This window comes from Callospermophilus lateralis, chromosome 13 (assembly GCF_048772815.1).
Source record: "Callospermophilus lateralis isolate mCalLat2 chromosome 13, mCalLat2.hap1, whole genome shotgun sequence".
NCBI classification, from domain to species: domain Eukaryota; kingdom Metazoa; phylum Chordata; class Mammalia; order Rodentia; family Sciuridae; genus Callospermophilus; species Callospermophilus lateralis.
Genome location: NC_135317.1, coordinates 44,995,941 through 45,022,776, shown reverse-complemented (window position 1 = coordinate 45,022,776; position 26,836 = coordinate 44,995,941). Strand labels below are relative to the sequence as shown.

Here is a 26,836-nt window from a genome sequence, read left to right as displayed (position 1 = left end):
TACAAGATAAAATGTGTATACATTGGAAAATGAGCAACTCAATGAACCAGTATTTCCAAATGCCCAACAAATACTATAAAATTATGCACAGGTTAAAAATCCACTCAAATGCAATAAAGACTAATGGTTTTTAATGTAACTGAATATAAAAGTTTGATTAAGTTTTTCAGTCTTCACTGAAAACAACCTTTAGGAAATTAACATTTGTAGAGTTTTGGTGTAACAGGAAAACAGGCATAATTATACTGTGTAAGGGAGGATTATTTTCTTACACTTTAACCAAAATAGTAAGTCACAAAAGACTTCAAGCAGAGAAGAACAACAGAAAATTCTACGATCTTCCATTATGTCAAATACTAAAGATTTGCAAAAATAAAAAACAATGCCTCTCTTCTCATGGAGATATTTTTCTTAGAAAATGCAAGATTTTTTTCCTTCATAAAAGTTATTTGTATTAATTTGTAATAGGTTATTATAAAAAGAATTATTATTCAAGATTTCTCATTTTAATCTCTCACATAAGTATCTATAAACATAACCTATACAAAGGTTCTTAGAAATACTCCAAAGAATTTAAAGGGGTCTTCTGACCAAAAAGTTTGAAAACCACTAGTATATGGAAGTTAAAATAACTGTTTTACTCAACTCCATGTAAATACATTTGAAGATGATGAAATGGATGCTGATTTTACAAAAAAGTATTTCAAAAAAAAGTGGGACATCTAAAAGACTAATTATCATAAGGGGAGGAGGATAAAATAAAAAGCAGAGAAAGCGGCCAAAGAGTTATGTATACTTCATATAGTCAAAATAGAGAAAAAGGAAAGATCCGTTTCATAAATGAATTCTACCAAGGAACAGTCTGAGGAACACATACTGCTTATAAAGCTATTTCAGAGCATTTACAACTTCCAACAGCAATCTGGCAAAAACAGCTCAATTAAAACCCCCAAAATTCAACTGCTTGGAAATTTAAAATTCTTTAACAGACTGATTTCATTTTGACTATAAAATCACATCATTTTAGATGATTTCAAAGTGGGGTAGGGGCATGAGTGTGGTGGCACATGCCTATAATCCCAGTAGCTCAGGAGGCTGAAGTAGGAGGATCTTGAGTTCAAAGCCAGACTCAGCAACTTAGGGAAGTCCTATACAACTTAGTAAGACCCTGTTTCTAAATAACATATAAAAAATAGCTAGGAATGTGGCTCAATGGTTAAGCACCCCTGGTTTCAAACCCTAATACCAAGCAAACCAACTAAACCTATATGGTACTGGCAAATTGTGTGGAAAAAATACACTGCTATGGGGGGCAGGAAATGATTCAATATCTCAGAGCACAATTTTATATACACTCTATCAAAATGACCTTGCATATGCTATTTGTAAAAGGAACTATGCAAAATGCTATGTGTAGTCTTGCTTATAATAGCAAAAATTGTAAGTATCCTAAATGTCAACCAATACACAGTTATTATGTTCTTGCAAATAAAGGTTAAATTAACTATGACACAGTCAGATAACATAACTATATTGTAGTTAAAAATAATGTGGCAGCTGTAAATGCAATGCAATTGTCTTCAAGATAAACTGTAAAAAGACTATATCTAAGACTTAATCTATATACATATAAACATCTACATACATATCCTATTTCTAGAGAAAAGCACTAAAACTCATGGGATTCAGAACTGGTTGCCTTTGGAGAGAGGAACTGGTGGCTGGATGACTGACTTTTCACAGGATAAAGGACCTTTGTTTTTCACCGTGTGCATTTATTGCTTACTGGGGGGAAGGCAATATTCAAAGAAAGTGATATTTCCTCATAATCTTTTCCCTATTATCTCTGAATTTAATTACTTAAGAAATATGTCATGACAAAGGAAATGTTTCATACATTTCACAGCAATCTTAATTACCCTAGAAAATACATGCTTAGAAATTCTTCTGAACCTTTTAATTATTTCTACTATAACAGAATTATAATTTTTCATTTATTTCAATCAGATGAATCATGTAAGAACATTAAAAATTTGTGTACTTACCGAACCTTTTTCCCATGTTCAGTAATTTTTGTTACATTTAATAATCCATATTTCTCTTGACCCTATGAAACAGAGTAGTATTGTTTATATACCATTCACAGAGACAATGATGTCCAAGTTCTAATATGTGACTGAACCAAAATGGTCTGGTAGTCTAAAAATTAGCTTGAAAAAAAAGGTTAGTCAGTTAAGACGCTTCGTTCTAGAATACATTAATAATATGGTTATCCTAATACGTAAAGTTATTTTCAGTAATCTTATAATTAGACATTTCCTCTTTTTTAAGTCATAGAAGCCAGTAGGTGCTTTGCTATCAAGTTGGATTTTCACATGAATAAGTCAACACTTGGAAAACAATTTACATTTTCTTATTCAAAGAAAGTTAAACGATGCAATGATGCTAAATACCACACAAAAAAACCAGAAAATCTGAAAAATGTTCAGTTATGCTAACACATTGTCAGAATGTAAAAATAACTAGGTAGAACAAAATGCAGCTTCTATTAAATAAATTACCCAAAAGTAAGTGGTACTCTGCATAGAATTGGCTTTAATGTGGCATAAAAATCTCAGTGTTTCATTAAATATACTACATGGTGAACTGAGCTTTGAAAAAACTAGATTAGCTAACTGATGCCAAAAATGGTGACACAAGCTTTATCATCAGATTCTATAAAGGCAAAAGCCATTATACCAATTAAATGTTACCTTAAAATTCTTCCAGATTAAAATAAAAAAGCACCTTCTCACTGCCTTAGCATTTTATATTCAAATGAATTTAATCTAAATGAATTGGTGCCTACAGTAATTATCATTAGTAAATACTTATGTGCACATGCAACAATTTTAAACTGAAACACACACATTCACATAGAAAAAACATTCTCAATTCAGAAACTGATTCTTCAGCTATATTTTTTTCAATGTATCTTAATCAGAAAATATAAATATTTTGTTAATACAGGAGACAAATGTAATATTGAGTATTTTCTCAATATATCTAAGGATAATGTTGAAAGTTTTCAGTCTTATAAAAATTCACTATCAGTAGATAAAGCTGAAAAATGGCTATTTTTTTTTGTATACCAGAACTCATAAATAACCTATAGGTAGTTTGCACTATTTTTTTCCATTAAAGCATAGCTATATGCTCTCCCTAGATACTTCTCATAAGAACTCTTGTCTATCAACAAAAACTTCAGTTATACAAATTAAGTATGTAAAAGATATTAAATAAAGGCATTCTCAATTTACTGTTCCTACTCCCTTAGAAGCAGGGAGAAATCTTCAATAATATGGGAAGTAAATAACAACATTAACATGAGTGGCTAGGCACTGGTTCTGTAAACTAGAACTGGAAAGAGGCAGGAATTATGGGCATAAAAAAAGTGTCACTGCTGGGATTGTGTAAAATAAACAAAGGCAAGAAGGATATATAGGCATCAAAACAAGAAGAAAAATAGATGACAATGTAAGGACAAGAGAGATTATCTACTTCAGGGGCTCTCACCTGAGTCAACAGATAAATGGAAAGCAGTGCAAAATTGTTCATGTATATGAACTGTTCCAAAGGGTAAAGAACTTTCACCAATTCTCAACAAAGATTAAGACCCAAGTACTAATGCTCTCAATTAAACACTCTAACTTAAACATCAATTAAGAATAAAATTTTCCATATCTGAATATATTTAAAAAACACAAAAAAGAATGCACAATGTATTAAGTGCTATGAGAATTACATAGAGAGAGAAGGCAATCAGACACAGTTTCCTAGAAAAGCAGACCCTGGAGCTAAGGAGTAGGAGTTAGCAAGATGGAAATGACAGGAGAGGAAAATAACAAAAGGTATGGAAGCTAGATAGCCTAACATATTTGAAGGCCTTTAATTTCCCTCAAAACATGGGGTAAGATGGAGAAGTGGCAAGAAATGAGACCGTTTTAAAACAACAGACTAAGAAAAGAGTGGAAAGATTGGGAACCAACTAGAATGATATCTAATAATTACTATAAGAAATGACAAAGACCTGAACTGGTGCGATGAAAGTGAGAAAAATGGGGCCAAATTTATGAGAAATTCAGAAAGCAAAGATGTTAGGAACTGGATGTGAGTGTTTTGAAAAGGGAGGGTTCTGGGGAAAAGGGAGAAACTTGGGAAAACACCAAGCTTGAGCAACTAGGTAGATGAAGAGACCTTGGTTGCAATGTCACTTTTCCGAGAAACTTGACCCTTCTAAAGCAGAAGTTCTTTCCCTTCTCTTAACTAGTAAGTAATCTGACATTATTTACTACTGCCCCAGTTTGATTCCCTCATTGCACTTTACCATAGACTGTATATTTATCCAAGCTTTATCCAAATTCCGTACACTGAAACCCAAGTTCCAGTGTGATGCTACTTGGAGATGGGGCCTTTGGGCAAGGGGTGGGGGGTTGGGGGGGTCTCACTGAATCATGAGGGTGGAGTCACATGATAGGAATCAGTTCCCTTGTAAAAGTAACCCCTGTCCTTTTTGCCATGAGGACAGACCAAGAAGGTACTAATCTAACAACCAAGGAGTGGGGTCTTGGCAGATACCAAATCTACCAGTGATTTGGAATTCCCAGTTTTCAGAACTGTGAAAATAAAATTTCTAATTTAAACAAGGTATCTTGTTTACAACTGCTTTTATTACAGCAGTCCAAATGGACTATGACATGCTTAATGTAAAGTTTAGTATTGTGTACTATTGTGTACATATTTTTATCCACTGTCTATTCTATTAGGTCATAAGTTGGGATCACATCTGTTATGTTCATCAATGTATGACCAGTGCTTGGGACTGCATCTAGCATGTAGTTTGTATTCAGTATATATTCCTTGAAGTAATTTTCCAACAAGTTAATAGTGCTGTAACATGAAACAAACATAAGAGAAGGTCAGTGACATAGTAAACAAAGCCTTAACTTTTAAACACCGAAGTTTTTAAATTTAACAAAAACGCTTAAATTTGGCATATATGGATAATATGTGTTGTATATACAGGTGAGAGATTTAGGGAAAATATTTCCCCAAATTACATCAATTTTTTTTAAAATTTCATACTACTTAGTATACTTTTACTATAAAATATAATTCAAAATCAACCAATGTATTTGTTTCTTACTGAAATAACACCATAAAAACATCTTAGAGCTTGTAAAATATGCCCAAATTTATACTTTAATATGGTAGCTGTTTGATACTACAAAGTGAACTTCATATTGAAAATAAGCAAAAATATTTTAATAAGGACTAGCCAACTACAGTTAAATTTTAACAAGTTTGTAATATAATTATCCTGTCCTAAAAAGGCAAGAAAATAAATTAATCTTAATTAATTTGAGAAAAAATTGAATACAAAGGTTCATGACCACTTTGCAGGCTCCAAAATTTCGAATCAACACTACATTCATTTAGTGAAATAAACATTTCCTAAAGTAGGCTGAAAACTACTAGTACCAAAATCCATACAGGTCATCAAAATCCTTACCTTTGGTCAGTCATGTAATAAGATTCTTTTTATACATAATAACCAAACTTGCACAAGGATATAGTGCTGAAAGAAAATCAGTGTGATGAGCCTTGCAGTACAGGTAAATCCACAGGGACAGAATGCAGGCTAGTGGTTATGAAGGGCAGGGGAATAGGAGAAGGGATGATTATAAGGCGTATGGGTTTCCTTTTGGGGTGATGAAAATGTCCTGTAACCAGATAGAGGTAATAGGTGCTACAGTTACATCCACTGTGAATATACTGGATCCCATGGGACTGTGCACTTTAAAATGGTTGATGGTTAATTTTATGTGATTTTCAAAACAATAAAAAAAATCTAAGATCCATTTTATAAAAAAAAATATTTAACTATAAAAAAGTTAAATATTCAAATCACATTTTAAAAAGTCCTTAGAATAAGTAATATTCAATGAAAGAAACGGCAAATTTGTCTGTTAATAGTCTTTTAAAAAAAGTGTTGAAATGTGCTTTTCTCCAAAATGGTTAATACATTTTAATACTATAATTGGAAGGCAAAATCAAAAGCTCAAGTTTCCAAATTATTCAGTAGAACAAATTATACAACTTTATTCAGCTTTCAGTAATTGGGACCTTTTTAAGTGCACACTCTCACAGGCACATTGGGACAAATAAAGAACAGCTTCTTAGGTCAGCCCACAGAAGCCTATTTAATCCATACTGTAGAAAAATAAATTATTAATATTTTAAGAAGCTTATACACTGCCTATTTAAAAAAGATTTTAAGAGACTATGAAAATAATAATGCTTATGTAAAAACCCAAAATATAAATTTTGTTTAATTACAGGAGATTGAAGAGGTACATGGACAATTTGCTCAGATTTTTAAGGTGACATCAGGTACTTAACTGGATAAGTGGATATGGTACACTTTTCACTTCTAAATTTATAATTTCCTTTTTCTTATCATTAAGCCTTTATCCAAACCCATATTTTAATTTACAAAGAAAGAGGAGGAAAATGTCTCCTGTAGTAATTGGATAAGAGTAGGAGGGGCAAGACTAGGTCACAAAGCAAGCAGAGAGGAGGGAACCTGAGGCTACAGGGAGGAAAAACAAATCTAATGGGCAAAAGACTAGATGAGGGAGGCTAAGACAAAATGGGGGAAGAGAAGCATCCAGGAAGAAAACAATGCCATTTGTTTATGTGAAAAAGAATGGCCTTTGGCCATATGAGAAGCACTGGTGAGGTAGTTCCCTGTGATGGCCATCAGAGGGTACCATGAGTCCAGGAAGGTCTTCAGAAAATGGATAAAAAGGTGGGGAAATAATTTGTAAACCGTCCTATGAAACGTCATGTAGAAGATTTATAACTGCCTAGAAATTCCTTTCTATCAAGATGTATCTATGAAAGAGAAATTGTATATTACTTTTATTTAAAATAAATTATAAAGGATTTTTTGATTTTTTCCCATATGAACTGACCGATTGAAAGTATTATAGTAACAATGTGCCTTAGATTCATAACAGTAATCCTTTGGCAAAACTAAAATCATGTTTATGTACCTAACATTGTGTTAGATAACACAAAAAATGAAGAGTAAAAAAACATGTACCTCCTATCTATCTAGCAGAGAGACTTGGGGTACATGAAATAACTTGTACTTATTCAATGCAATACATGACTTAGAAGTTCAGAAATAAAGAGGAGACCATTTTTATTCCATGAGACTACTCTGGCATGGCCTCCTAAAAGAGTGAGTTTTTGAAGAGGTACAGGATTTGGCTCCATGTACAGAAAAGCCAATGTCCATCCCACACAGGGAGATTGCTTGAGCCAATCTTAGAAATGTGTTTTTTTTTTTTTTTAAGCTTTAGATATACTAATTAACCTGATTTGATCATTACTGAAAGTATACTTTGAACATCACACTGCATTCAATAAATATCTAACTAGTAAGTACTAATTAAAAATAAGAAAAAAAGAAAATGTGTACAATGTGAGTAGGGACCATAAAGACTGTGATGAATTAAAAAAGAATGTGAAAGGTTATCTGGGAAACCTTTACCTCTAAGAAATCTAAAGTCTGATTAAAAAATAATAGTCTATCATAATTTCATAAAATGGGAAAGTAAAAATAAAAATGTCTTTTAAAAAAAGCTTTAGTTTCATCTATTCATTCAACGAATATTTACTGAGAAGTTATTATATGACCCTGTAGTAGGTTATTGCAGATACTCTGTTCCGAAAGATGACACTAACAGTCAGAGTTCCTATAGGATAGAAGTAGTGAAGAGAGTTACTCCTTTTTAATGAAATCAACTAAAGTATAATTTAATCCTAAAAGAGAAGCTTAGGAAAATCTCATCTAATCTAGAGGATTAGAATAAAATTCTCTGAAGAAGCTAAGTTTGAATTGAACCCTAATAAATTGACCAGACAAAGATGTGAGAAAGAAATGGTCAGTGGGCAGAGGAAACAGCAAGTTTAACAGCCTGGAGATGAAAAGCAGGCTCCCTGGAGGGACCGAAAAAAGATAGTGAAGCAAGAGGAAAATAAGCAAGAAGATGAGGGTACGAGATGAGGCGGGAGAAGCAGTCAAAAGCCAGAGCTCGCACAGTCTTCTTGACCTAAGTAAGAAATTTACACTTAATTCTAAAAGAACAGGGAAGCCAACAAAGGGCAATAGCAAGATCAGCAGGACAAGGCAGACTGTGAGTGAATGAGAGATTGAGTAAAACTGTTCAAGTTAGATGGGTGTCAGAAGAGAATTTGAAGGAAAACTTATAATAGAGACACATATAAACAATATTCATCCGGCACAGACTGAAAATGAACTTTACAGCACAGAAAAAGAAGGGTGTCTATGCTCATTAGAAGTGGGGGAAGATGCATCTTACCTTAGACTGCTGGTCTGAGGTAAAAAGGGAGGGTGTGTGTGTGTGTGTGTGTGTGTGTGTGTGTGTGTCTGTCTGTCTTTCCTCCTCATCCCCAGTACTGGAGTTGAACACAGGAGTGTTTTACCACTGAGCCACAACTCCTTTTTATTTTAAGATGGGTTTTGCTATGTTGCCAAGGTTGGCCTCTAACTCAATCTTCCTGCCTCAGCCTGGAATTACAGGCATGTGCCACTGTATCCAGAAGAAAAGTATAATTCAATAGTATCCTCTGAGAATTTTTATATTTATTTTTAAAAACCAAATACAAATTTGTCACTTAAAAATATGGTATATAAATTAATCATGGTTTATTTTGTACAAAAGGGGGCTTTCCTACTGATAAAATGCCAAGATACATTTAAACATTACATTTAGAGAAAACTGATTTACTGAAACTAATTGAAATAACTGAACTATATTATACTGTATGTTTCTATCATACTAACTGGATCTTGGTGCTTTGGTGAAGAGGGAGAAGATTCATTTTCAGGAAAGCAGGGTTTTGAGGCACTTGGAGATTCCTACAAGAAATAAGTAATGAAAAAAGTTACTCTACTTATATAAATCTATTTTTGCCTGTACTCATAATGGGAGAGCTTAATAAAGCAGTTGAGAAAAAAAATTTTTCTTGTTATTTTACCTTCCTAAATTCGGCTCTAAAACTCATAGGATACTGATTTGAAAACTACAGGTATCTAAGAAACACAGCAAAATTTATAGCAATTAGTTTAATTAATTAAAATAATGGTCAAGGAATTACTCAAAACAAATAATGCATATTGGCTTAAAATTATGACTTTACATACCAGTTTGAATTTTTTCCCCCCAGTACTGAGGTTGAACCCAGGAACCCACACATGCTAGGCAAGTGTTCTAACACTGAGCTATATTTCCAGGCTTTTTAAAGTTTATTGTGAGACAGGGTCTTGCTAGGTTGCCCAGGCTATCCTCAAACTTTTGATCCTCCTGCTTCGCCTTCCAAGTAACTGGAGTCATAAGTATGCACTACCATACCCAACTGAATTAACTATATTTAAAATAACTAAAATCTAAACTCCTGTGGATAAATATATATCGGTCACCAAACCAACTTGATGTTGATATGGTAGGTGTAAATATCCATAGGAATACTTGGTAACTGCCAAAATGAAATTTTACTTTAGTCACTAATAGCTATATGAGAAATTAAATTCCTATTAGTAAAGTAATTTATAGCTAGTTTCCCAATGATTAGAAATGAGCAAGATTAAAAATAGGTAAAGACAAAATCTAAGACTGAAAGATTAATAACTCAAAAGGAAAAATATTTTAATGTCCAAGCCTACAATATCTCAAGAGCAAACCAGGAGCTGGGCATGGTGGCACATAACGGTAATCCCAGTGATTTAGAAGAGATGAGGCAGGAAGATTACAGGTGTCAGTCTAGCCTTAGCAACTTAGTGAGATTCTGTCATAAAGTAAAAACTAAAAAGACTAGGGAAGTAGCTCAGTGGTAAAGCTCCCTTGAGTTCAATTCCCAGTACAAACAAACAAACAAACAAACCAATAAGGATATGTTTAATAAGAAGACTTGGTCAAAATTAAAAATAGTATGCATTTCTCCTACAGATGTTTACAGGATGATTCATGGAAGATAAAACTGAAAACTTTTTTGGCAGCATTTAAATTTTCTCCGTTCTCATCTAGATGCTTTGAATAATTTTAGGAAAAAAAGAGAATCAGAAAAACCATCTACTAATTTGTTATCAATTTTTATGTCAAGCCAAACAACTCCTTCAAATATTCATCTCCAAATTTCTATCATTCCAGTTTTCTGTGCTTATGAAACTAGAAAAGGCATTGACAATATATCAGAATTTGCTTTAATTAACAATGCAAAAACCATTAATTCCACATAACAATGAAAGTTCACAGGGAAACCTTTGAAGGGATAATTTACAAATCAAGCCCAAGGCCCACACTATCAATGGAGAAAATATTAAGATCTACAAAAATGTCTTTACAAGAAGGAATTAAACTTATTGTCCAAATCTCATTTAGACTCATTTTTTTCTGACATTCTCAGATCAATTTCTTGCCTTCTACAAGAATATTTATTATTAAAGAAGTCTGAGAAAAAGGAAAGATTCACTAACTAGAAAATAAGTAACTGAATAAAATAATAGGTATTTCTGATTTGTTTTTTTTAAAGCATTGTCAGTCCTACAGAAATAAAACCCACAAATGAAGTAGTGATGTATGCATAACAATTATAGCTATTATAAACATTAAACAATTCTACACTTATACATTTATATGTGTGTATAAATGTCTTAGTTATTTACAAATAACAGTTTTAGTAATAACCATACATAAGCAGAAACAAAAAAGATACACTCACACATATACACAGTCATACACACACCTACCTCCTCCTCCAAGGTTATCTCCCAGATGAATTAAGACCTTTGTTTTTGTAACACTTGCTATACAATATTAAGTTTCTTTGATTATATTTCAAATAACATATACTCTCATCCCTTATTACATATTAGCTAGTTTGCTCTAGTTTAGTCCCTTTTTTCATAACTTCAAAGTCTGCCTTATTTTTAAATAGTAGAATTTACTTATTGAAGCAATTAGCTACGAATTTGTTTACAAAGAGTAAGATGAGGAGCAAAGACATTTCTATTAAAAATAAGTAATCTCTGGTCTCAAGACAATCACATTCTTGAAAAAGGAAACAGAATTTCATACAAGTTGTTTTAAGAAATAGATGGAAAATAAACCCCAAGGGAGATTTAAATAAAGAAACTTTAAGTACATATCACCAAATAACCATCTATCTTATTTCTTCTAGCCTGAAGAGGCAGTGGAGGTAGTTTAACCATGGCTTTTGCCCTCAGTATTATATATGATGTTTAAGAATTTCTTTATACTCTGAATAGTAATCTGATTAGTTGATTGAATTTATCTATTACAAGTCTCCAGAAATTTTACCTGCCTAGGCTAATCTCAATCCTAAAAGTATTTTTAAGCCTGTGTTCAATAATACAGACTCAAGAAGGACATTCTTTAAAATTGCTCTACATTCAATTGCATAACATCCCTACTTCATTGTTGTTCTTTAATTCCATCTTATAAACACAGAATGTGAATAGATTATTTCTGTAGCTCCACAAGTCTACTTTGTAACACGCAAAGACTAATTTTATATAGTCACCTGTAATACCAAAATACTACACTTGTTTTGACTGAGCAATTGAAATCAATTTTTTATACAAGGATTTAAAACTAGAAGTATCCAAATATAAAGAAATACGCCTTACGATTTCTTTCTTTTTTTTTTCACCTTAAAAATGCAGGGAAAAATACAGAAAACCTGTTAATACTACAAGAGAAGCCTGACAGCTTTAAGGAAAAAAAAAGTCTTCAATGACAAGTATCTTGTAAAAATAATATATTTGGGGCTGGGGATATGGCTCAAGCGGTAGTGCGCTCGCCTGGCATGAGTGCGGCCCGGGTTCGATCCTCGGCACCACATACAAACAAAGATGTTGTGTCCACCGAAAACTGAAAAATAAATATTGAAATTTTCTCTCTCTCTTTAAAAAAAATAAAATAAAAATAATATATTTAATTTGGGGATGTTACCACTGTCTTTGCATTTTCCACTGGTGTATCTGGGCGTACTAACTGCCGAAACCATATTATAAAGATTTAAGTCCTTTGTGCTGTTTGCACCAAAATTCATCCCCTGTGTGAAATAGAAAACACCACTTCTCAGCAACAGAGGACATCATTTCTCAGACTGATAAAAGAAGCACTTTGTGCACATAGCATTTAGGGAAACAAAACGGAGTAGGATTCCAGTCGAAAATTAATATGAAACCACCTAGAGACTGAAGACATACACGGGTAACGGAAGTTTGACCTGAAAATGATAGGAGCAAAAAATTTGTCACCTACTGGGTTCAAATGTGTAAAGCGTGTGTGTATATACATATACACACCTATTAATCCACAGAGAAGTCAATCCATTGCACAAAAATGTAAAAACTCAAGTCCAAAACCTATTCCATGACAAACTGATACTAAATATATGAAAATAGTCACTAAGGCAGACAATTTAGTTAAGAAGAAGATAATACAGTTACATTTTATCGCATGTGCAGATCAAAAGCTTAAGTTAATTCAATAGAAATCAAATGTTTTAGCAAAAATCATATTTAGCAACAGAAATATTACATAAAATGAAATATTAGTAAAAATGGTTAAACTCACTGCACAATATAATGCACAAAGATCTTGCCAAAATTCTCAATCAGATCTCCCCCTAAAAATCCTACCTTGTCATTGGTGTCCAATACAATGGTGCTATGTCTCCACTTTGTTAATACTATTGGTTCTTGCAGCCGCCTGTCCAAGCTCCTACTTTTAATTATTTCTCTTTGCTGCTGGGCTGAAGGATTGTACTAAAGAAAACAAAATTTACTTCATAAATAGAAACAAAAGCAGAATCTAAATATGCTGGCTCCAAATAACACATGACTACTAGGCGGACTTCAACATATGATACCATCATAAATTTTTCAGGTTCAGTTTTCTTATCTTTGACTAGCATTATAATACAACTGAGAAAATTATAGATTTTGGTAGTGAAGAGACTCAGTTTACTGTTATCTTTTATAAAATATCTAATCTAAATTTTTTTCAATTGCAAAAACCAGATTCAACAGAAACATCATCTCATTCATAGAGTTGCTCTAAAGAATAAACAAAGTATAAAAATGTATAAATATTTCCCTGGCAGTATATTCTCAAAAAATATTATCTGTCATAATTTATAAAAGAATGTCACTGGACAAACTTATTTTTAAGGTTACTTTTTACCTTAATTTAACTTTTGGTTTAAATTTTTAAAATCATGCTTCAATATACACAATAGTATTCATATATTTAAGAGTTTTGTATTAAAAGCACATAATTTTATAAGACAAACACACAATTTTATAAAATATAGATATGAAGAAAAAGACAGGCCCCAAGACAGAAATAATGAATAACTTCAATACCCCACTTTAACCTACAAACAGATCAACAACAACAACAAAAAAGGTCAACAGAGAAACATAACAGCTAATTTGTACTGTAAAAATGGGCTTATTAGACATCTACACAATATTTCATCCAACAGCTGCAAAATACACATTCTTTTCATTAGCACATGGAACTGTTTCCAAAAGAGACCACATATTAGGTCACAAAGCAAGTCTTTTAAATTTTTTTTAAAAAACTGAAATAATTTCTTGCTATTTACTTATTTGATCACAACAGAATGAACGATAGCAAAAGAAACTGCAAAAATTATACAAACACATGGAAACTGAACAACATAATATTTTAAAAAAAGCAGGTCATTACAGATTATTAAAGAAATCAGGAAATTTAAAAATTCCTTGAATCAAATGAAAATGGAAACATAACAAAACAGAACCTGATGGATACAGTGAAAGCAGCAATAAAAAGAGAGTTTTATAGCAATGAGTGCCTACATTAAAAAAAATAGAAATCTCAAATATATAATGTAATAATATATCTCACGGTCTTAGGAAAACAAAAACAAACCAATCACAAATTAGTAAAGAAATAATAAAGATCAAAGCAGAAATCAATGAAATAGAGATAAAATTTAAAGCATCAATGAAACAGAGCTGGTTCTTTGAAGAGATAAACAAAATTGACAAACCTTTAGCTAAACTAACCGAAAAGAGAGAGAAGACATAAATAAAATTAAATCTGAAAGCACTAAAATTCAAAGGTTCATTTGAGAATGTACTGAAAAACTATATGACAAATTGGAAAACCTAGAAGAAATGGACAAATTTCTAGACACATATGACCTACCAAAATTGAATCAAGAGGATAAAAAACACCTAATAGATCAATAGCAAGCAATGTGATTAAAGAAGTAATAAAGCTGCTCAACAAAGAAGAGACCAGGACCAAATGAACTCACTACTGAATTTTGCCAGACTAACACCACTGATCTTTAAACTATTCTATAAAATGGAAAGGATAAAATCATTCTAAACTCATCCTCCAAAGCCATGATTAACCTTTTTTCAAAACCTGGTAAACACACACACACACACACACACACACACACACACACAGAAGGAGGGAACCATTTCTGAACCCAGATATAAAAATTCTCAATAAAACACTTATAAACCAAACTCAACAAATTAAAAAAAAAAATCAGACACCTTGATCAAGTTGGTTTCATTCCAGGGATCCAAGGATGGTTCAGTATATACAAATAAACAAGCATAACCTAGCACATAAAAAAAAATCATACGATCACCTCACTAGGTGCATAAAAAGCCTCTGAAAAAAACTCAACATCCCTTCATGATAAACATCCTGAATAAATTAGGCATAGAAAGACCATTCCTCAACATAATAAAGGTTATATACAACAAACCCATAGCCAATATCATACTACAAGGGGAAGTCTTGCTACTCTTATTTAATAAAGTACTAGACATTTTAAGCAGAGCAATTGCACGCAAAAAGAAATAAAATAGGAAAAGAGGAAGTCAATTCATCCTGTATGCTGATCATATGATTCTATATATGGAAATTTCTAAAAAGACTTTACCAAAAGATATTTAGAATTGATAAACAAATTGAATAAAGTAGAATACAAAATCAACACAAAAAAATTAGTAGCTTTTCCACATAAATTGCTGAAAATAAAATCAGGAAACTATCCATTCCTTTCACAATAGCCACAAAATCAATTAGTTAATTAATTAAATACCAAGGAATAAACCTCACTAAGGAGGTGAAAAAACATCTACAATGAAAACTACAAAACACCCAAAGAAGAAATTAAAGAAGACACCAGAAGGTGGAAAGACCTCCCATGTTTATGAATTCAGAGAACTGTTATTATTGAATATGGCCATACTACTCGAAGTGTTCTACATATTCAATGCAATCCCCATCAAAATACCAATGAACAAGATAAAACCAGAGAATTAGGGAAAACAATCCTAAAATCCATATGGAAGCACAAAAGATCCCAAATAGCCAAGGCAATCCTGAACAGAAAGAGTAAAACAGGAGGCACCACACTACCTGATTTCAAAACATACTACAGAACAACAGTAACAAAAACAGCATGGCTCTGGTGGAGAAAAAAAAAAAAAAACATATACAGACCAAAGCAATAGGATAGATGACCCAGAAACAAATCTATGCATTGCATCTTTAGCCAATGGATCCTTGACAAAAATGCCAAAAACATTCAATGGAGAAAGGACAGCCTTTTCAACATACGTTGCAGAAGACAAGTATATATATATATATATATATATATATATATATATATATATATATATATATATATATGACAATCAAAATGGATCAAAGATCTTAATGTAAAACCTAAAACCTTGAAACTACTATGAAAACACTTCAAGATATTGGCATAGACAATCATTTCTTGAACAGGACTCTAATAGCTCAGGGAACAAAAGCAAAGGGTTAACGAATAGGATTATATCAAATTAAAAAGCTTCTGTATAGCTAAGGAAACAATAGAGTAAAAAGACAATGTACAGAACTGGAGGAAACCTTTGTCAGTGTTCATCTGACAGAGGTTTAATAACTAGAATATATAAAGAACTCAAACAACAACAATAAAGAAGGCCAAGTAATCCAACCAAAAAGTGGGCAAATAATATGAATAGACACTTCTCAAGAGAAGTACAAATGGCCAATAAAAACATGGAAAATGCTCAACATCTTTAGTCATGACAGAGATACAAATCAAACCCATACTGAAATTCCATCTCACCCATTAGAATGGCTATTATTTAACAAACAAAAACAATGCTGGCAAGAATGTGGAGGAAAAGCAAATCTTACACAATATTGGGGAGAGTTTCCTCAGATAACTAAAAAGAGAACTACCCTAAGATCCAGTTATTCTCCTCCTGGGCATTTATCCAAAGGAAATAATGTCAGCATACAAGTGACACCTGCATACCCATGTTGAGTATAGCATTCTTTACTACAAGCCAATATATGTAATCAGCCTAGGTGTCCATCAACAAATGAATGTATATAAGAAATATGGCATATATACACAATATGGAATGGAATGTTCAACCAAAAAGAAAACTGAAATCCTGTCATTTGCAGGACAATGGATGGCACTAGAGGTCGCCATGCTAAGCAAACTAAATCAGGCACAGAAAGACAAGTACCACATATTTTCTATCGTATGTGGAAACAAACAAACAAAATAACCTGAAAGTGGAAAAGGAACAATTAGGGACTTTAGAACTGGAGGGACAACAGAGTGCAGAAGAGCAGGAGTGACATCATCAACACATGAATGCCAAATTCCATTAATTTGTAGAATTAATGCCTGCTAATAAAAAATGACACATGCAATAAAGCGCTTACACTATACTTTGAAAAAAATGACAAAAAAGGGGGAATTGGGGTTTTAGGTTTTGTTTTTGTTTTCATTAAGGTCAGAATACATTTGTTTTTCTAAAGTGATGATACTAATTCTAAAAGTCAATTCTGAACATACTACTTGCCTACAAAGATAGGTAATCATTACCACATATAAAACTAAAAACATTGCTACACATAAAATTAAAAACACATGACCAGTAAGATATTAAATCATGTAAGAATTGATATTACATGTAGAACACCAAGAAAAAAACATCTCAGAGACATAAGGCCTTAAAAGTCATGCTGTCTTATGTAGGCAATTTCAATAAATTATAATAAAAATGATAAAATATGGTGGAGGATGCCTGTAATCCCAGAAGCTGGGAGGCCAAGGCAGGAGGACCACAAGTTCAAAGCCAGCCTTAGCAAGAGCGAGGGCCTAAGCATCTCAGTGAGACCCTGTCTCTAAATAAAATACAAAATAGGGCTGGGGATATGGCTCAGTGGTCGAGTGCCCCTGAGTTCAATCCCTGGCATCCCCCATCCGTCCCCACAAAAGACAAAATAATCTACTTTTAACAGACAAATTCTTTTCCTCAAACCAAAGGATACCTGATATCCACTCCTCTCACCCCTAAAACCGTCCAGCAAATCTTAACTTGTAATGACCCTCATTATAATTTTAAAATTATATGTTAGGGATGTTTTACCACTAAAAAATCTCCCAAGATCCTCCTCTCCACAATATGTCACTTATTAACACTCCAAACTGAGTCCACCCAGGCCTTCCCAAATGTCTCCCAAAGCTCTTACTTCCTTCTCCACATTAAAATTTGCCATAGCCAGTCAACCACATACAGTTTTAATTAACTGACAATCAACAGTCTTAAGACTATCAAGTTCACAAAGGATAATTCTAGACTAAACAATGATGATCTTTAAAGCACCCCCTCTCCCCCACAAAATTCTGTGTCAGATGTCTCTAGGTATAAAAAGACACAATTACTATAGAGTGCTATATCTTCCCTACAGTAGTATCATCACTAATGATAATTAAAATGTGTAGTTGTATGTAAGCCTGTGTATAAACTTTACAGGAAGCTAACCTAGCTTTTAAGCCTGTAATTACTACAATTTAGAAATCCTTTCTATATGACACAAAAATAATGTAAAATTAAACTGGGTGATTATCACAATTTTAAATGTGCTCATAGATTTACAAGCAACAACATATTTATAAAAGCAAACAAGGCATAAAGGAAGTAAATGTTAGAAGTAAAATAACAGAAGCTAATAGTAAGGGGCACATAATTTGAGAAGAAATACAAGAAAATCCCCAAGTTAAAACAGACACAAAGACACACCTACTTTTTTTTTTTTTTACATATTTATTTTTTGGTTGTAGATGGACATAATAACTTCATTTATTTTTATGTGGTGTTGAGGATCGAACCCAGGGCCTTGGATGTGGTAGGCAAGCACTCTACCCATGAGCCACAACCCAGCCCCAAGACACACCTACTTTTTAAAAATTGTTTCCCTTGGGAACTTCTATTTTTTTCTTAAAGAATTTTAACTGAGATTTTGTTCTAAATTATTTTAAACATATATGCAAAAATAGAGAGTACAACAAGAACCCAGCATTGACTTTTGTCATATTAAGAAATGCTTCAGGTATTTTTTCCCTAAAGAAATAAAATGTTGGGGCTGGGGTTGTGGCTCAGTGGTAGAGCGCTCGCCTCGCACGTGCGAGACCCTGGGTTCAATCCTCAGCACCACGTAAAAATAAATAAGTGAAATAAAGGAACTGTGTCCAACTACAACTAAAAAATTAAAAAAAAAAAAAAAGAAGAAATAAAATGTTGCCAGGCATGGTGGTGCACTTCTATAATCCCAGCGGCTCAGGAGGCTGAGGCAAGAGAATCTTGAGGTCAAAGCCAGACCCAGCAACACAGAAAGACCCTGACTGCAAATAAAATATTAAAATGGTCTGGGGAGACCTGGGGTGTGGCTCAGTGGTAGAGTGCTTGTCTAGCATTTGTGAGGCATTAGATTTGATCCTTAGCACCATGTAAAAATAAAAAAAATAAAATAAAATAAAGGTTTATCAACAACTGAAAAGAAAATGGTCTGGGGATGTGGCTCAGTGGTTAGGTGCCCCTGAGTTCAATTTTATTACCAGTAGCAAAAAATAAAAATAAAAGAAATAAAATATTACAGACACATTAAAGGCCCTCTGTCCATAACATCCATGTTCCATTTTTCTCCCTGCCTCCCCAGCTATAAATTTAGTGTTCACACACAAATACAGACACAAATAGTCTTGTCTTAAAAATATTTTTATAAGCTGTTGATGGACATTTGTTTTATTTATTTATATGTGGTGCTGAGAATAGAACCCAGTACCTCACACTTGCTAGGCAAGCGCTCTACCACTGACCCACAACCCCAGCCCCATGTATACACATATATTCTTTAAAATTTATCCGAAGGGTGAAATACTGTCTCATGGTAATTAACATTTTTCTGATTACTTGTAAATTTGAACAACTTTTCAGATATTTATTGAATATTTCCTCTTCTGTATCATGCTTACTCATATATTTCCCCTATTTTCAACTGTGTTTTTCACTTACTGGTGTATATATAGAGAACTAGAAAGGTCTTTATATATTCTGGATTCTACACCTTTCTGTGGTATGTAATCTGAATATGTCTTTTTCTGGTCTGTAGCTCATTTTCTCCATTTGTTTATGGTATTTTTTATGTGTAGAATTTTAGCCACTATGTTTATTTTTACCATGGTAATATCTGGTAATCTTTCCTTTTATAAGATAGCTTCTAGATTCTGTAAAAGCAATCCTTCCCTCTGTGAAGTCCAAGATATTCCTTGGTATATACTTCTATTATTCAACTCAAATTGAACTTCACATGAAGTATGAACAAGACCTACTTTTAGTTTACTTTTTTCAAATGAATAACCAATAATCTTAGTGACATTTACTGGATGGTCCTTGCCTTGCCCATTGCTTTGTACTGGCACATCTGAGTTTTCTATTCTGTTCCACAGGTCTGTATCTCTATCTACACATGTGCCCTTACTACCCCAACTTAATCACTAGCAGGAACCCAATGCCCCCTGCTCCAACTTCCAATTCTCCTAATCAGGAATATTTTAGCTCTTCACAGACCTTTGTTTATAAGTATAAATTTCAAAATCAGTTCCAAAAAGTAGTGAGAGAGGAGGTATCAAATAGGACTGCAGTGAACATGTAGATTAATTTGAATATTTTTAGAAAACAAAGCCTCTTAATTCAAGAGTTTTAATGTTCTATAGAACTTTAATAGGAATATTCTTAGTTATAATACTTATTGCTGTAGCTAAAAATGTTAAGTAGAATCTTTATTCCTATCACATTTTCAAGGTGACTTTTTACTGGAGAAATGGGTAATTTTTATGTTGGTTTTATATTTAGCATCTTTGCAGAACCCTCATCAGTTTTAAGTTTAGATTCTCTTGGACTTTCTAATAATCAAAAGTACAATTTTATCTCGTTCTTTTCAATTCTATTATTTCCTCACTTAATTGTTGAATAGAAGCAGTGGTCAAAAAATTCTAGCTTCTAATTCCTAGCTCTATGGGGAAAGTTTCTGTAATCTTACTGACTGTAAAGCAGGAGTCTTATTGTAGATTTGAGCGATAACCTTTAGTATTATGTCTCAAATTTGAAGTAACTTTTTTGTAGAGGCATATACTTAAGTTGGTTTTTTAACCATTCTGAAAATCTAACAGATGTTTATACCATTATACCTAATGTAATTATTTTTATGTTAGAATTTAAGTGTGCCATTTTATTATCTGTTAACCATTTATTCCTGTTTACCATTCTTGTTTCTTTTTCTTCCTATGAGCTATTTGAGCAATTTTTACTGTTATATTTTAATAACTCTAGTTTCTTAAGTCTTTCTTGTTACAGTACTTGCTCTAGGTATTATAATATACACTTTATCACAGTCTAATAGTATCAATGTTTATCTGTTTCATGTAGAATACAGAAATCTTACCAATAATGACATTCCTTTGTTTTTACCCCTTTATGATATAGTTGTCTTACTCTATGTGAGTCATACACTTTAGAAATGTTATATTTTTTGTTTCAAATTTCAAACATAATTTAAAAAACTCAGGATAACAATCTCCTTAGATATTCACCCTTTCTATTTATTCTGGACTTTCCAAGTTTTCTTCAGTTATCATTGCCCTTCAATTTCAGGACTTCCTATATCAATACTTCCTCCTTGTCTTGTAGTTCTGTGCTTACCTTCATTCTGCTGCTCTATTCTGCGTGAACAGCACAAAAGAAAGCATATCCTTCTGCATTATAAGTTGTGCAGGATGGAGGATGGAGCCCTATCAGCCATCCCTAACCAGCACTAATGAAACAGCACCTTCTAACCCGATGTGGGTGCTGTGGAGACTGTGAGGAAGAGCCCTGCTGACGAGGCACACTGAATGCAAGCAGCATGTGAATTACCCTCACCATGCACTAAATGAACCACACACAGGCAGCACCCCACCCATCCCAGAGTGGGTACAGGATTACAAAAAGGAGATTTATTATATATCCTAATCGGTATTCATGGTAGATTTTTTAGTTAAAGACTCATGCCTTCTTTCAACTTTAGAAAATGCCCAGGAATATTCAAATATCGTTTCTCCACCATTTCCTCTACTCTCTTCTTTTAGAATTCCTAGTACACGAACACAGGAAAATTTCATATTTCCTCTACTCTCTTCTTTTAGAATTCCTAGTACACGAATACAGGAAAATTTCATAGCTCAATTCTCTTACCTATCTTTTCATATTTGTTATTTTCCTGTCCCTCTGTCTAGAGCTTATGCTATCTACCACATTTTTATTTCAATGACCATCTTTTCATCTTGAAGATTGCCAATTATTTATTACCATATTCATATTTGTTTATCATAATTTTACCATCTTTAAAAATGAAAGCCTTTGACTTTGGTCATCATAGTATACTTAAGTCTTTAAGTTATTAAGAAAATTACTTTCATCTGGAGTGAAATGTTCTCATTCTTAATTTCTTGTAACTGTAGCATTATATTTCTTTAAACAGACTTAATTTTTAATGGGAGATAATTTTGGTTTTCTCTCCCCTCTCTTCATTCACCCTTTTATTTCTCTTTCCAAATTCTTCCTCCTTGTCTAGTAGCTTCATGGTTCCCTATTCCTGATACTGAACTACATATGTATGTGTACACACACACACACACACACACTTTACTTAGTTGTTATATGAACACCACTCTTTCCAAGTTCGTAACAAACTTCTTTAAAGACAACAGCACTGAACACCAAGGATGAATTCAGAAAACAGTAGTTAAATTAAATTTCTAGTATTTGCACTGGGCATTTTAAGCATTGCTGACAAAAATTACCTCAGGCTTTATTAAGTATAAATTTCTTAAGGTACAGAATTTAATCTGCAACTGACTTTATTATACAGCCCAAACTGTACTAAGTAGAGTTTCTATAATATTTTTCCTATTTCCTCATACCTCCACTCTGTAACTGATTTAATTATGAGTTCATAAAATTGCCAAGACATTCTAATATTCTATCCTAAGTGCAAATGATGGCAGAAGATGAAATAACATCATAAAACTGAGGACTACACATTGATCACAAGACACCAAGCACTTTTTGCTACAGAACCATCCTTTGAGATTCTGATGTAACTCAGCTCCTTCCTCTCTTAAAAACTGAGAAACTACTCAAAGCCCTAGAAGATCTTACTACCACATGCTGCCTCTCTCAATTATAACACTGACTCAATTATATCATGCATTTACATTAAGAGGATAATCTTAAATATTTAGTCATTTTGGTTTCTCTTAAAAATTAATAAGACTTTCTTTTTTAATATTTATTTTTTCGTTGTAGTTGGATACAATACCTTTATTTTATTTTTTTTATATGGTGCTGAGGATCAAACCCAGGACCTTGCACATGCAGCGAGCACTCTACTGCTGAGCCACAATCCCAGCCCAAGATTACTTTCTTGTAGAAAACTCAGGCCAACTAGACACAAGATGGCACTACCGGTACTGAAGAGAATTCTTCAGAAATAATGAAAGACCATTTCAAGCTAAACAAAAAGAATTTCTGAATAGGAACAGTCAGTATTGCAGTATTAGTAATAATACTGCAGTAATAGTATTTTGAAGATGACTGAACATCTTTGAAAAATTTAATGAGATACAAGATTCTCAATGAAATTTCAAAAACTTAGTCTTCCTACTTTTTAGAAAGTTAAATAATAATTTAAAAACAAGTCTGCTGAAACTGTCTTAGATATCATTTCATGTACTACTTGAAACAGAAGTTCACTGTTGAAGTTATTACCTTTGGTAATTCCCATTCCGACCGAGATCCATCCGCACTGTAGTAATACTGTCTACCTTGATCGTCAACATGCTTGAGCCACTATAAAAACATAATAGGTTTTTAAATATTTACATAAAAGTGAGTTTAAGCTGCTACTACTAAAGATACTAGACATTATTTTAAAATGAATTTTATTTTACTTACTCAAGAAAACTGCAAAAAAAATAACAAAGTTATACCAATAGACTTGCATTTTAAGTTTGGTAAGAATAAATATAATACTCAATATTAATGTGAATTTTCTCTTTCCTCAAACTTTAGGCTAGTGATTCAAGCACTACTTAACAACATAACAAGAAACATATGACATAAAAACATATAGATGTACATATATACAGGAACACATATATACTCCCATCCTAAAAACAGGTTTGAGACATTAACAAAATAAATTGTTTTTCAATGTTTAAGTATGAAAGCTAACAATGTAAACCTCATTTCACACAAACTCTTAAGCACTGCTTCCCTTAGTCAATGCATTTTACTCAATACAATTTAAATATTGGGAACAGGAGAACTTCATGCAGTGTAATACAGGGAATACGAGGGAGGAAAGACACTAATGGTTACCAATACAATCATATGATATAGATTGTGATATAAATAAAAACTGCCACTTCCAACTGTTCTGGTGTCAAATAATTGAGGTGAGGAAGAAAGATAAAGCCCTACTCTGTTTATTCCCAAGAGTCTACTCTCTCTATAAACTAGCACCACCAACCAGTTACTTTCTTAAATGATACCAGATGTAATATACACATAAAGCTCCAATATTTACTGCCAAATCAATTAATCATAAAATATTAGATTCATGGGTTTTATACAAATCTGGTTGTAATGAGAAAAAAAATATAAGCAGTGACACTGTATAAAAATAGTAGGTTGAGAAAGCAATTTCCAAAAAAAATTACTCCTAAAGAAATATGCTTATTGAGAAAATCTAAACAAATAACAACTGGTCTGTTCTTTAAAAGTTGGTCTGTATTGAGTTATCAACACCACAAAAATCCTATCATCATAGAAGTTTAAAATCATGAATCAGTATACTGTTTTCATGTTGTCAATTGCATGATTATAGAATTACAATGGCGAACATTTTCATGAATTTTTTAAAAACTATTAAAATTTCAGTATATAACACTTTATGAGATACTTCTGCCAAGAAATACCAGATGAGAAAAAAAGAAAGTACCTTTTCATTAGTATAGTCACTGGTATATAAGGTATGCCCACGTTCATCCAACTCTTCTGACCAACCCCTTGGAGGAGAACCACACTGACTATCTGACTGGCTGTAACAAATGCTGTGGTAGTTTTCTTCTGATGAAAGAAGCTATAAATAGTCAGAAAAATAAGGATTTTTCTTTTTTGAATATAAATATTCAGCAACTGAAAACTGAGGAGATTGAATTTACTTGGCTATAAGTAATACTTGGCAAATATCTTAAATGCATTTGAATATTTAATTCTCAAAACAAATTAATAAAGTCTTTAAATAATACATTGCAAATGGTGAGGTAAAATTGAAAAAGGTTATTTTATCACATTAATGCAACCCTCGCAGAATTTACCATTAATAAAACTGAAAACAATGTTTTCAGACTAAGGAGTGATAACATGCTATCTTCTATTTAATGCTGCTTTCAAACTGAAATCTCATATTAAAAACTGACAGGGATGTGAATGGGTATACACGTCTACATGAAAATGAAGGTAGAGATGAGGGGACTTCATTAGATTATGTTTCTTAAAAATCTTCTCTCATCTCTATATCATGAGTACTGAAACAAATGCCTGGCAAATAAAAAACCTTTAACTATTTTTTTTTTGAAAGTATATGGGAGAGGGAGATGGAAAAAGGCATTAGCCTTGTTCACTGTATTTTATGTTCTCATTTAATGGCAAGTTATCCTAATTCACTCAACCAAATGCTTATAAAAGACTAATGAAAACTAAACTTCAAAATAAGAAGTAATAATATTTAGAAAATTCAGATACAACGCAGAAAGATTAGAAATTCGATATGGAAGTAATATAAGCATGCATGATAAGCTCTGGACATGGCAGAGAAGTTAGAAGACTGAGAAAACAATTTTTGATGTTTCTTAACAAACAAGAGGTACCACTTCATTAAACTTAATTCGTTCAACAATTATTTATTAATGTGATGACTCTTCCTATTAACCCTAGCTAAAATATTTTCTACAATTAAACCTTACTCAGACTATACTTCTACCACCATAACGTGGCCTAAAAAACCATTGTGGACAGATTCTCGATGTTGTAAAGATATACACAGCCCTCATGTCAGTATGTTCACAAAAACTGACATGGAGAATTGTGCACAAGTACTACATAAAGTAAGCTGTGTTTCGCAATGGTAACACTTTTAAAAAATGGAAAACAGGGCTGGGGTTGTAGCTCAGTGCTAGGGCACTTGCCAAGCATGTATGAGGCACTGGGTTCGATTCTTAGCACCACATACAACTAAGTAAAATAAAGGTCCATTGACAACGAAAAAATGTATTGAAAAAAAGATTCTCCATTTTTTGGGGGGGTGGGAAGGTACTTTTAGATGGGGCTGAGGATATAGCTCAGTGATAAAGTGCTTGCCTGGCATGCAGGAGGCCCTGGGTTCAAATCCCAGTCACCCACCTAAATGATAACTGTCATCAAGCAGCTGTTTTCTAGCTGTAGATATCAAGATCTTGAAGCTTCTCCTGATTCTGCAGTGTAATAAAACATACCAAAAAAGTTACTTTTTATGGCTGAAGATAATATTTTACTTTACAAAAGTTGGGAAATTATGTGCATTTTGTCAACTAGAAAGTTATGTTCATTAAAAAAACTGATTTTGTGATTTTAATTATCTCTTAATTTTACTAATTAAATGACTGGCACAATAACTTTGGGGTATATTCTGCAACAAAAGTGCCCTTAAGAAAGATGAGGGGGCTATCGTATGCATTTCATATAGAAAAATGGCAGGGATGTATCCCATCTGGTAATCTGGATGAAAACAGCTGATTTTCTTAAAATTTTTTTAAAATTATCAATGAGCTGGATAGGCATGGTGATGCATGCCTATGATCCCCAAAATTAGGAAGGCTGAGGCTGGAGGATTACAAGCTTGAGGTCAGCCCCAGCAACTTACTGAGGCCCTAAGCAACCTAGAAAGACCCTGTCTCCAAAAATAAAGAGGGCTGGGGATATAGTTCAGTGGTAAAGCATCCCTGAGCAATCCCCAGTATCTATCAATCAATCAATTCAATCCAATTATCAATGAGCACAATGTTAAGAAAGAGTTAGGCATGGTGGCACACACCAGTGATTTGGAATGCTGAGGCAGAAGGATCTCAAGTTCAAGACCAGCCTTAGCAACTTAATGAGACCCTCTCTCAAAAAATAAAAAGAGTTTGGAATGTGGTTCAGTGG

General features: G+C 32.9%; 1 protein-coding gene across 4 annotated transcripts in view; it reads right to left on the bottom strand.

Moving 5' to 3' along the window:
- Positions 1-26,836, bottom strand: part of Arhgap12 (Rho GTPase activating protein 12) — a 113,839-nt gene that overhangs the window by 20,594 nt on the left and 66,409 nt on the right. The window contains exons 5-9 of one of the 4 annotated variants that reach the window (XM_076831528.1): positions 24,594-24,734; positions 23,360-23,440; positions 12,800-12,925; positions 8,918-8,992; positions 2,046-2,107 (exon numbers count right to left, since the gene is read on the bottom strand). In XM_076831528.1, coding sequence (XP_076687643.1) covers positions 2,046-2,107; positions 8,918-8,992; positions 12,800-12,925; positions 23,360-23,440; positions 24,594-24,734 — 485 coding nt within the window. The remainder of the gene's footprint in view (positions 1-2,045; positions 2,108-8,917; positions 8,993-12,799; positions 12,926-23,359; positions 23,441-24,593; positions 24,735-26,836) is intronic. The other 3 variants (XM_076831529.1, XM_076831530.1, XM_076831533.1) reach the window with 3 other exon arrangements.